Below are 9,582 nucleotides of genomic sequence, written 5' to 3'. Positions count from 1 at the left end.
AGAAAAACCAGATGAGCTATTAGGTCTAGTCAGTGTTGGAAGTAACTCATTACAAGTAACACAAGTTACGTAATCAGATTACCTTTTTCAAGTAACTAGTAAATTAACGCATTAATTTTTAATGTACAAGAAAATATCGGATTTACTTTTTCAAAAAATATTTTTTTTACCATTTATTGACTGTCAAGTCTCCTGTTGGGAGAAATCAATAGGTCAGAGGGGCTGTATTTGAATGCTGGACTAAATGTAAGTGTGTTTTAATTAATCTCACTGGCAGAAAAACTGATTTAGTACTCACGAAATTAAAATGGTGAAAATAACGAAAGCCTGCAATAATTAAATACGGTAACACAAATGTATCTAATCGCATTTAACAATGTCTTTGCTGCTGACCTTTAATGATTCAGTTCAACCATACCAATATTCAAAAATGACTTTAGATAAACTAAAAATTGTGCTTCATTGTTTATTTTAATTGCTAAATATTGAGTATTAGACCTCCTTCTGCTCTATTCTAGTGTAGAAGTAAAAATTCTAATATTAAAAACAAACAATCAAGCCCTGCTCATATTTAAAAAGTAACGCAAAAGTAACGCGATGCATTACTTTCCATAAAAAGTAACAATTAGTTACTTTTTAGGAAATAACGCAATGTTGTAACATATCACTTTTAAAAAGAAAGTTTTCAAACATTTCAGCTTAATTGCACATGATTTTCTTTTATTTGATTTTCATGAAACAAAGTTAAATGTTTGAAGAATATCCTTGCTCTTCCTATGATTAAGTGAATAAGAATTGAAGCTGACAAGCTCCAAAATAACACAAAAGAATCATAAAGGCATGTCATGAAACGCTGCACTGTACTGTAGTTTAGGTCTTCAGGAGTCAATAACTTACTTAGTCATAAAATTAAAGCCATTTGTGCAATGTAAACCATTATTGTGGAGCTGCAAAATCAGAGCTAAAGTCAGCACTGATTCTTTGTGAGTGTTTATCAATATGGCGTCAAGAAAAACAAAAATCACAGTAATTTTGCAAAACTGATTTTGTTTCACAATTAAGCAAAACAGCACCAAGAGTATATAGAACTTTTTCCAAAACTCCTAATTTTGGCTGTCTAGCAACTTTTAGAATAAACACAGTACAGTGAATGTGCCATTATATGTAAACGTGCTAGTAATTCGACCAATAATTTTATAGATTAATTTCTGTACTTCTGTAATTCACCCCTGTCACGCCATCTCCGGATACTTGACGAGCTTCATCTTGATCCTGTTACAGCTCATGCTCCACTGGCGTGATATCAATGTCACCAATCTGCGCAAAAAGAAGAAAAAACTATTATATTAAACAAATCAGCCATTCACCAGTTCTACCGGTTTTTCCACTCCTCCCCGAATTGATTCTACATCAACATAAACCGACAAAGAGCAGCAATTATTATAATATGACAAATTCTTTTTACCAAAACATCACATTCATCTCGCAATCAAAACACAGATTAAGTGACACCAAACGTTAACGCCACAAAACTTTCTCCGGTGATGGCTGATGCTTACCTGAACGTGAGGAGGAGCGCTCAGGACATACACCACCGCGTTTGCGATGTCTTCCGCTTGCAGGGACTGTAAATATAATATTTAAACACGTAAATGATGACCTTCAACGTATTGCATAGCTAGGAATCAGCATTCGTCTGTACCTTTATGCTTTTGTAGGTGGCAACAACCATTTCCGGGTTTTCATTATAGAGCCGGTAGACAAATTCAGTCTCCACTAAGCCGGGAGAAATAGACTGTTCAAGAAAAAGCACACTTAGTACCAATAACCATTGCAATAGGACGCACAGTAATCACATTGCAGAAATAAAGTGTTTAACAGGAGCACATGGTGATCCTCCCGCTCTTACTGTGGCACGTATGTGGGTCTTGGCCTCTCGTAACTCTTGACGAAGACCTTCAGTGAGAGCGGTCACCGCGTATTTGCTGGCAGTGTAGAAGTGTGCATCAGCACTGTTGACGACCCGGTGTCCACAAACACTAAAACATATGTGTGATTTGTGTCTGAAGACAGACTGGAAAACGAGTACACAGAAGAAAAGTGCTATGAAATACAACCCTACCTGTTGATATTGATGATATGACCATCGTCGATGTTTCTTTCTTTCATGGACTGGTAGGCCTCACGGGTGCACACTGACAGGGCAATGACGTTCACCTAAAAATGCGGGGATGTGGTCATGACCGATTCTTTGTGTTAGATAAAGAAAACTGCTCATTTGAGTTACATACATCCATTATAGTTCTCCAGCCACTTGTTTTGCCGCTCAGTAGAGGCTCTCGGAAATTCAAACCAGCATTATTAACGCACACGTCAATGCCCTGATGATGAACTTTGATCCAGGAGAACATGGATAACATGTCGTCCTCTACGGACAGATCGCATTTATACGGGATCAGATTGCCGCTGAAGCCGCTGCTCACGCATTCAGAAGACAGTTTCTGTCAAAGGAAAGAGTACTTTGAGATTTCATGAAATGTACAAAGCTCAAAAACACTGGTAGAGGGATACATAAAAAAAGTTACTGCTGTAAGTTGTATCATAATTTCATACAATACGCACTGCATTGTCCTTATCGAGCATGTTCTGAAAAATGTAACCAAACAGCTGCTGGACCATTTGACTTCCAAAGTTTGTTCCTCCATACAATAAAGTCAATAGGGTCAACAACGCTGTAGAATATTAAGTCCTTTTTGTCACTAAAGAAGGCTTTTAACCAAAAAAAGTGGACCATATGACGTTTTCCAGTGCATAAGATACGAAGTTTGTTGACGTGTATAGTATACGCGTCCACCCCGCATTTTTCTATGCCACAAATATCAGTTTTTACTTGGCGTACGCACATTCACGAGATCGGGCAGCATCTCGAAAACTCACGTAAGCGAACGTGCCCTTTTGTCCAAAGGAACATACATGCTTCGTATAATATCAAAGCGATAAGTAGTAATACTGAATCAACAGCGACCAGCACAATCTGTGGACCAGGCTGTCTATCCGATCGCGTTTTGTGCGAGCTGCATAAATCACCTGCGATTTCCTCACACGACTACATATAATTTTACCTGGATTTGCTCCACGTTCCTGGCACAGCCGACCACCTTCATGCCGTGCCGGACAAGAGTCTTTGCGATAGCTGCCCCGATTCCCACCGAAGCCCCGGTGACCAGAGCAACCCTGCCTTTCCAGCGATCCATGTTACAAGTTCACGAAACTCTCCCAGATCATCTGCGGGCAGGTTGCGGTGATCCTCACTGGCACTGCAATCCTCTATGTAAAGGAACACTCCCTGATAAACCAACCAATTGCAATGCACTTCCTATTGTACTTGAGCAGCAACAGAGCACCTGATTCTCTCTCTCTCTCACACCCTTTTGCGTTATCAATAAACATAAGGAAACACGTTAAATTAACCAGGAAACTTCTTGCGTGTTTAGACATTCTTGCAGTGAATTTTATTTGAAGTGACAAATTTATTTGTTGTTACACTTTATCTCGGCAGTCCACCTCAGACATTCTAACTAGAAGTAACTTTGTAACTGGACGTCAGCTAATCCTCATTCATTTGCATCTAATGTTTACTAACTAGATAGTTAGGTTTAGGTTAGTGTGTAAGTTAACATATGCTTGCAAAGTTTCTCATAGTATGTTGCGAAGCCATTAAAATAAAGTGTTAGAAGATATTAAGCAGAGGGTCTACCAGTACTCTAATGACCGCTAGTCAACATGTGTTTGCTAGCCTGTTGTTGTTGTGACACTGTGTAGAGTAGACTATGGAAATAAAGTGTTAGCTTTTTTTTGTTCTTGCACGGTCAGTGGCAACTGTTTGGTTACCAACATTCTTCCAAAAGAAATACATACAGGTTTGGAGCAATTTGAGGGTGAGGAAATCCCTCTATCCATATCTTTAACATTAAAATATGGACATGTATCAGCTCTCTATGATATAGTCGGCACTTTTTAAACACAAACCTCAAGCATTGTGTCTAACACCAGTAGCCTACATTAAATGATTTCAGGCATCGCAGTAAAAAAAAATAATAATAATAATCATCGCGATGAAACGGAAGTGTTTAGTGTTTTCACAAAATGCATTTCAAAATCCATTTGACAAATCTAACTTTTTTACGACAATCGTCTTTAAAGACGTCAGAGATGTTTCGCTCCGTCTCTCCGCGCGGTTCACGTCAGCTGCTCCACAGGCCTCATCTGAACGTCGCCAACCTACAGAGAGCAGAGGAAAGTTAGCTTTCTATGTCTAAAAAAAAAAAAGTTAATGGTTAGAAAGCCGGGCCAAACATTAACGCCACAAAAGTTTCTCCGGTGATGGATGATGCTTACCTGAACGTGAGGAGGAGCGCTCAGGACATACACCACCGCGTTTGCGATGTCCTCCGCTTGCAGGCACTGAAAATATCATTTAGAAATTTTACAAAGGTATAAACGAGGTTTCTACAGCACGCTCTGTAATCGAGAAACCGGATTTGTCTGTACCTTCATGCTTTTATAAGCAGCAGCAGCCTTTTCTGGGTTTTGACTAAAGAGCCGGTAGGATAGCTCCGTTTCCACTAAACCAGGAGATATAGACTGCAATAAAAGAGCATTCTTAGTGCCAACCAGTTATATTTTGAATAATCGCGTTACTTATTGATCCTCCCGCTCTTACTGTGGCACGTATGTGGCTTTTGGCCTCTCGTAACTCTTGACGAAGACCCTCAGTGAGAGCGGTCACCGCGTATTTGCTGGCAGTGTAGAAGTGTAAATCAGCATTGCGGAGGACACGATGTCCACACATACTAAAACACAGTCAAATGTTAAAAGATGTTGAATTGCTCGGTGCGCGGCACAGGTAGCAACACAAATATGTCTGAAAATAAACATTGCAGTACCCGTTAATATTAATGATGTGACCGTCGTGAGTGTTTTCTTTCATGGACTGGTAAGCTTCGCGGGCGCACACCGACAAGGCAATGACGTTCACCTAAAAATTTGAAGACGACTTTCACAATCTCCAGCTGCATTGTTTTTTAGAACAGAAATGCATATTTATACTGTGAGTCACGTACATCTATCATAGTTCTCCAGGCACTTGTTTTTCCGCCCAACAGAGGCTCCGGGAGAGCCAATCCGGCATTATTAACGCACACGTCAATGCCCTGATGATGAACTTTGATCCAGGAGAACATGGATAACACGTCGTCCTCTACGGACAGATCGCATTTATACGGGATCAGAGTGCCGCTGAAGCCGCTGCTCACGCATTCTGCTGCCAATGTCTGTAAATGGAAAGAACACTCTTAGATTTGCATTTCATGAAGGGTGCAAAGCTCCAAATGAATTGGCAGCATTACAGCATATAACAGCAGGTATAAAACAGACAGCGCTACGTTTATATAAATAAGTTAATTATTACACCAATATATAGAACTTTGTCCTTTGTTTTCGGTGACATGAAAAAATTAGACTGAAAAGCATTTCAAACTTTAAGATTGCACTATTAATATCGAACAGAGATCTCATTGAACGGTGTGAAAATGATTCAAAAATAAAAATTAATGATTAGTGCATTTTAGTGCACGCTGCATTTTGTCCATATATATATATATATATATATATATATATATATATATATATATATATATATATATATATATATGAGCATTGAACTGGTGTTGTCAAACGTAAATAGAACGACAATAGAGCAAAACTGGCTAATTAGTATGGTGCATTTCACAAGGTACAGTCAAGTAAAGCATCCTTTAGCATACTGTAATTTACCTGGATTTGCTCCACGTTCCTGGCACAGCCGACCACCTTCATGCCGTGCCGGACAAGAGACTTTGCGATAGCTGCCCCGATTCCCACCGAAGCCCCGGTGACCAGAGCAACCCTGCCTTTCCAGCGATCCATGTTACAAGTTCACGAAACTCTCCCAGATCATCTGCGGGCAGGTTGCGGTGATCTTTACACTCATCTAGCCAATAGCGATGCACTTCCGATTCTTCCGAGCAGCGCGCTTGAATCCTGCCCGTTCCTCCAAGATTTTTGCCGGTTTGCCTTCACAAGAAATGGTTGCCGTTTCTCACATAGTTTGCTGTTAAGTTTTACTTACGCATTTTCCAGCGTGCCGGTAAAGTTCAGTAAACCGTGCTTAACCTGCAGCGCTGTCTTCTGCGGACAGCACTTCCGCGGTCTATTTCGTTTGGAAGCGTCGCGTGACGTTCCTAAAACACTATTCGAAATTCCCGTGAAAATTTAAAATATTCAACGCAGAATATGGAAAATTATCAAATTTTCCTGACACTTTAATGCTATCTGTATTCAGCTTTTATGTAAAAAAAATATTTAGAGGCAGTTGCGTTCATGCTGCAAAGAAAGAAATTCACCCACAAGTCGTCACAGAATTAATTTATTTATTTTAAATCAAACCAGTTGCAAATTCATTTGTTTGCTCAGCCATGTTTGTGCTGTGACCATTTTTGTTTCTCCTTGACTTGAAGAGAACAGAAGAATGGATTTCCTCCTTTTAAAACATCACAGGTCAAAATCGCATTGTCGAGAAAGCAGTATAATGTATAAATTTCCTTAACTTTCCTCAAAATATTTTCTTATCTATGTTCATTCATTCAGTCATTTTGACGCCAAGCAAAATAAATTACACTGATTCCATTGCTGCTTATTTTTATAATAATTTTCATAATAATTATTATTTATTTGTAATAAATCAAATGACAGGGCAGTGTTTTGTGCTCTATATATATATATATATATATATATATATATATATATATATATATATATATATATATAAGTGTGCTATAAGATGCTAAAAATGTCAGAGACGCTTCATTCATCCCGTTTCTCTGTTCAGTTTACGCCAGCTGCTCTACAGGCCTCATCTGAATGTCACCAATCTAGAAATAGGAAAGGAAAACCATTAAGCATCAAATCATGAAATCTTTAAGCAAACAACTACCTACCAGACACTGCCTAAACTCTTTTTAACCTGCCTGTCAGTTTAACGTCAGCAAATATTGTTGTCTCCGGTGATGGCTGATGCTTACCTGAACGTGAGGAGGAGCGCTCAGGACATACACCACCGCGTTTGCGATGTCTTCCGCTTGCAGGCACTGAAAATATAATATTTAAACACGTAAATGATGACCTTCAACATACTGCATAGTTAGGAATCAGAATTCGTCTGTACCTTTATACTCTTATAAGCAGCAGAAGCCTTTTCTGGGTTTTCATTATAGAGCCGGTAGGCAAATTCAGTCTCCACTAAGCCAGGAGAAATACACTGTTCAAGAAAAAGCACACTTAGTGTCTTTGGACGTGCAATTATCATTTTACATAAAGTGTTCAAGCAGATCGAGACCCTCCCGCTCTTACTGTGGCACGTATGTGGGTTTTGGCCTCTCGTAACTCTTGACGAAGACCTTCAGTGAGAGCGGTCACCGCGTATTTGCTGGCAGTGTAGAAGTGTGAATCAGCACTGTTGACGACCCGGTGTCCACTCATGCTTAAACACACAAATGTATGAAATGTTCTTTTAAATGCTGGAATCTGAATACGAGCAAAAAGTCTGATAAAACAGTCCTGTACCTGTTGATATTAATGATATGACCATCGTCGATGTTTCTTTCTTTCATGGACTGGTAGGCCTCACGGGTGCACACTGACAGGGCAATGACGTTCACCTAAAAAAACCCCAAAAACTCTGTATTTAATAAACTGGTTCAGTTTCAAACGGTTTGAACTCGAGATTCATTTCTTTCAAAACCAATGAGTGAACTAGCCGTGAATAAAAAATGATGGAGCGTTGGAGTAAACAAAGTCTTGCTAAAAACAACAACAACAAAAACCATCACAGACATTCTAATGGTTTCCCTTAAAATACCATTACGAACCATTAACTTTTTCCAATAAAACCACTACAAAATTTTTGTAGTCTGCTTTGGACACTTTTCCAATAGGATCCAAATAGACACCATTATACCTTACATTAAAACCAATACAATTTCCATCATAACCAATAAATCCATTACATTTTCTACTGTTTTTTTTCTGCAGGGAGTTGTTTACTGATGAAGTGAATAGGTATTTTTTTAAAGGTTTTATCAATGCACGTTATATTCCAGCACCGTCTAGATGTCACAGAGCGAGGACTTAAAGTGACTCGGTTGATGAGAGAAAACGAATCTCTGTCGAAGCTTCGAAACAGTGAATCAATTTATCAAGCAAACGAGAATCGATTCACTGTTTCGAAGCGCTGAAAACGCCACAAGCTTGGCGACGCCTGCTGGTCAAAATAGGCAAGAAACAACTTTTACAACCCCATCGCAATTTTATTTTATTTTTTTTAACAAATGCATATTAACAAATGATCAAATACCATTAAATAAGAGTCTGTATAAGCCATAAACAGTGCTTGTTTTGTTATATGACCGGGGCGACCTCATTCACGGGTTCACAAAGACACCCGTTAAACATTTGAGCGCGTTCCTTACTAAAACGCGTTATTTTGACGCGCGTTCCATTAGTTCGAAACGAACGCGATTCCTAAAAGTTCCGAAGCTTCACCAAACAGGGATCGAACGCCCCCGTTGCTACATTTTAAAAAGAAGTCGCTGCAGTCAGTCACTTACGTCTATCATGGTCTTCCAGCCGCTGATTTTTCCGCTCAGCAGAGGCTCCGGGAGAGCCAATCCAGCATTGTTGATGCACACATCGACTCCTTGATGATGAACTTTGATCCAGGAGAACATGGATAACACGTCGTCCTCTACGGACAGATCGCATTTGTACGGGATCAGATTGCCGCTGAAGCCGCTGCTCACGCATTCAGAAGACAGTTTCTGCGAGACAGAAGAACACACTTGGAGTCGCAAAACACTCGCTTCTCGCAGGTGTACGCTATAAAGCCTATGCTAACAGCGCTTTACCTCGATTTGCTCCACGTTCCTGGCACAGCCGACCACCTTCATGCCGTGCCGGGCAAGAGACTTTGCGATAGCTGCCCCGATTCCCACCGAAGCCCCGGTGACCAGAGCAACCCTGCCTTTCCAGCGATCCATGTTACTTGTTGCTCTCGCGAAGATCAAATGATGGACAGCTGACTGTTTGGTCAGATTGAGCAGGGTTGCCAGGTCCGGCAAACATTTCCACCCCAGAGCTGCTTTAAACCTGCTCGCTTTGTCCAAACACATCCCCGCGCAGCAGGTCGTGCTTTAACCGAGTTTGACTCGTTCCTAGGTCTACATATTTGGGAACATTTTAATACAAAATTGTAGTTTTGACCATATATCTGCACTTAAACCTAACCTTACCCAAGAGTGATGGCTAAAACACTGATTCTAAACCCAAACTGGTTCTTCAGATCTGATTGGCTGATCGCAATGTTGATACAGGGTCAACAAAGATGTTGACCTAGGAACACGTTGAACTCAGCAAAATCAGATTCTGCCCATCGGTTATGCTTGTCGAAATCTTTATGATGTTGTCACCCTCTCAAAAAATACGCTT

At 40.0% G+C, this 9,582-nt stretch overlaps 3 protein-coding genes across 5 annotated transcripts; all 3 read right to left on the bottom strand.

The window, feature by feature from the left end:
- Nucleotides 1–699: 699 nt before the first annotated feature.
- LOC122359051 (dehydrogenase/reductase SDR family member 11-like) lies at nt 700–3,334 on the bottom strand. Its single transcript, XM_043259168.1, has 7 exons — nt 3,123–3,334; nt 2,292–2,501; nt 2,123–2,217; nt 1,910–2,039; nt 1,703–1,795; nt 1,560–1,625; nt 700–1,317 (listed from the first exon to the last, which is right to left on the bottom strand). The coding sequence occupies exons 1-7, from the start codon at nt 3,252–3,254 to the stop codon at nt 1,276–1,278; spliced, it is 768 nt and encodes a 255-aa protein (XP_043115103.1). The 5' UTR covers nt 3,255–3,334; the 3' UTR covers nt 700–1,275.
- Nucleotides 3,335–3,482: 148 nt separating this feature from the next.
- LOC122359050 (dehydrogenase/reductase SDR family member 11-like) lies at nt 3,483–9,208 on the bottom strand. 2 transcript variants are annotated; one of them, XM_043259166.1, is made up of 8 exons: nt 9,135–9,208; nt 5,836–5,967; nt 5,124–5,333; nt 4,947–5,038; nt 4,724–4,853; nt 4,552–4,644; nt 4,399–4,464; nt 3,483–4,281 (listed from the first exon to the last, which is right to left on the bottom strand). In XM_043259166.1, exons 2-8 carry the CDS (start codon nt 5,965–5,967, stop codon nt 4,240–4,242), a joined length of 765 nt encoding a protein of 254 aa, XP_043115101.1. In that variant the 5' UTR covers nt 9,135–9,208; the 3' UTR covers nt 3,483–4,239. The 2 variants fall into 2 exon arrangements, with proteins under 2 accessions (XP_043115101.1, XP_043115102.1); XM_043259167.1 differs by lacking the exon at nt 9,135–9,208 and having other exon boundaries at nt 5,836–6,212.
- dhrs11b.1 (dehydrogenase/reductase 11b, tandem duplicate 1) lies at nt 6,762–9,138 on the bottom strand. Of its 2 annotated transcripts, XR_006252679.1 has the most exons (8): nt 9,003–9,138; nt 8,706–8,915; nt 7,663–7,757; nt 7,450–7,579; nt 7,265–7,357; nt 7,122–7,187; nt 6,865–6,971; nt 6,762–6,831 (listed from the first exon to the last, which is right to left on the bottom strand). XR_006252679.1 is itself a non-coding variant. In XM_043259165.1 (7 exons), the coding sequence occupies exons 1-7, from the start codon at nt 9,132–9,134 to the stop codon at nt 6,930–6,932; spliced, it is 768 nt and encodes a 255-aa protein (XP_043115100.1). In that variant the 5' UTR covers nt 9,135–9,138; the 3' UTR covers nt 6,838–6,929. The 2 variants fall into 2 exon arrangements, 1 of the variants encoding a protein (XP_043115100.1); XM_043259165.1 differs by lacking the exon at nt 6,762–6,831 and having other exon boundaries at nt 6,838–6,971.
- Nucleotides 9,209–9,582: the final 374 nt, after the last annotated feature.

The sequence above is a fragment of the Puntigrus tetrazona genome, chromosome 15 (assembly GCF_018831695.1).
Source record: "Puntigrus tetrazona isolate hp1 chromosome 15, ASM1883169v1, whole genome shotgun sequence".
In the NCBI taxonomy this organism is placed as follows: Eukaryota; Metazoa; Chordata; class Actinopteri; order Cypriniformes; family Cyprinidae; genus Puntigrus; species Puntigrus tetrazona.
The sequence above is the reverse complement of the archived record's forward strand: the minus strand, read 5'-3'. Positions and strand labels throughout refer to the sequence as shown.

Coding starts and splice junctions, on each gene's coding strand:
- LOC122359050 (XM_043259166.1), bottom strand. CDS start 5,967: ATGGATCGCTGGAAAGGCAGGGTTGCTCTGGTCACCGGGGCTTCGGTG. Junction 5,334..5,835: donor GGAACGTGGAGCAAATCCAG/GTAAATTACAGT, acceptor TTCCATTTACAG/ACATTGGCAGCAGAATGCGT. Junction 4,282..4,398: donor GCGCTCCTCCTCACGTTCAG/GTAAGCATCATC, acceptor TGCTCTCTGTAG/GTTGGCGACGTTCAGATGAG.
- dhrs11b.1 (XM_043259165.1), bottom strand. CDS start 9,134: ATGGATCGCTGGAAAGGCAGGGTTGCTCTGGTCACCGGGGCTTCGGTG. Junction 8,916..9,002: donor GGAACGTGGAGCAAATCGAG/GTAAAGCGCTGT, acceptor TCTGTCTCGCAG/AAACTGTCTTCTGAATGCGT. Junction 7,758..8,705: donor GCTGGAAGACCATGATAGAC/GTAAGTGACTGA, acceptor GGGTTTTTTTAG/GTGAACGTCATTGCCCTGTC.
- LOC122359051 (XM_043259168.1), bottom strand. CDS start 3,254: ATGGATCGCTGGAAAGGCAGGGTTGCTCTGGTCACCGGGGCTTCGGTG. Junction 2,218..2,291: donor GCTGGAGAACTATAATGGAT/GTATGTAACTCA, acceptor CCGCATTTTTAG/GTGAACGTCATTGCCCTGTC. Junction 1,318..1,559: donor GCGCTCCTCCTCACGTTCAG/GTAAGCATCAGC, acceptor CTTTTTGCGCAG/ATTGGTGACATTGATATCAC.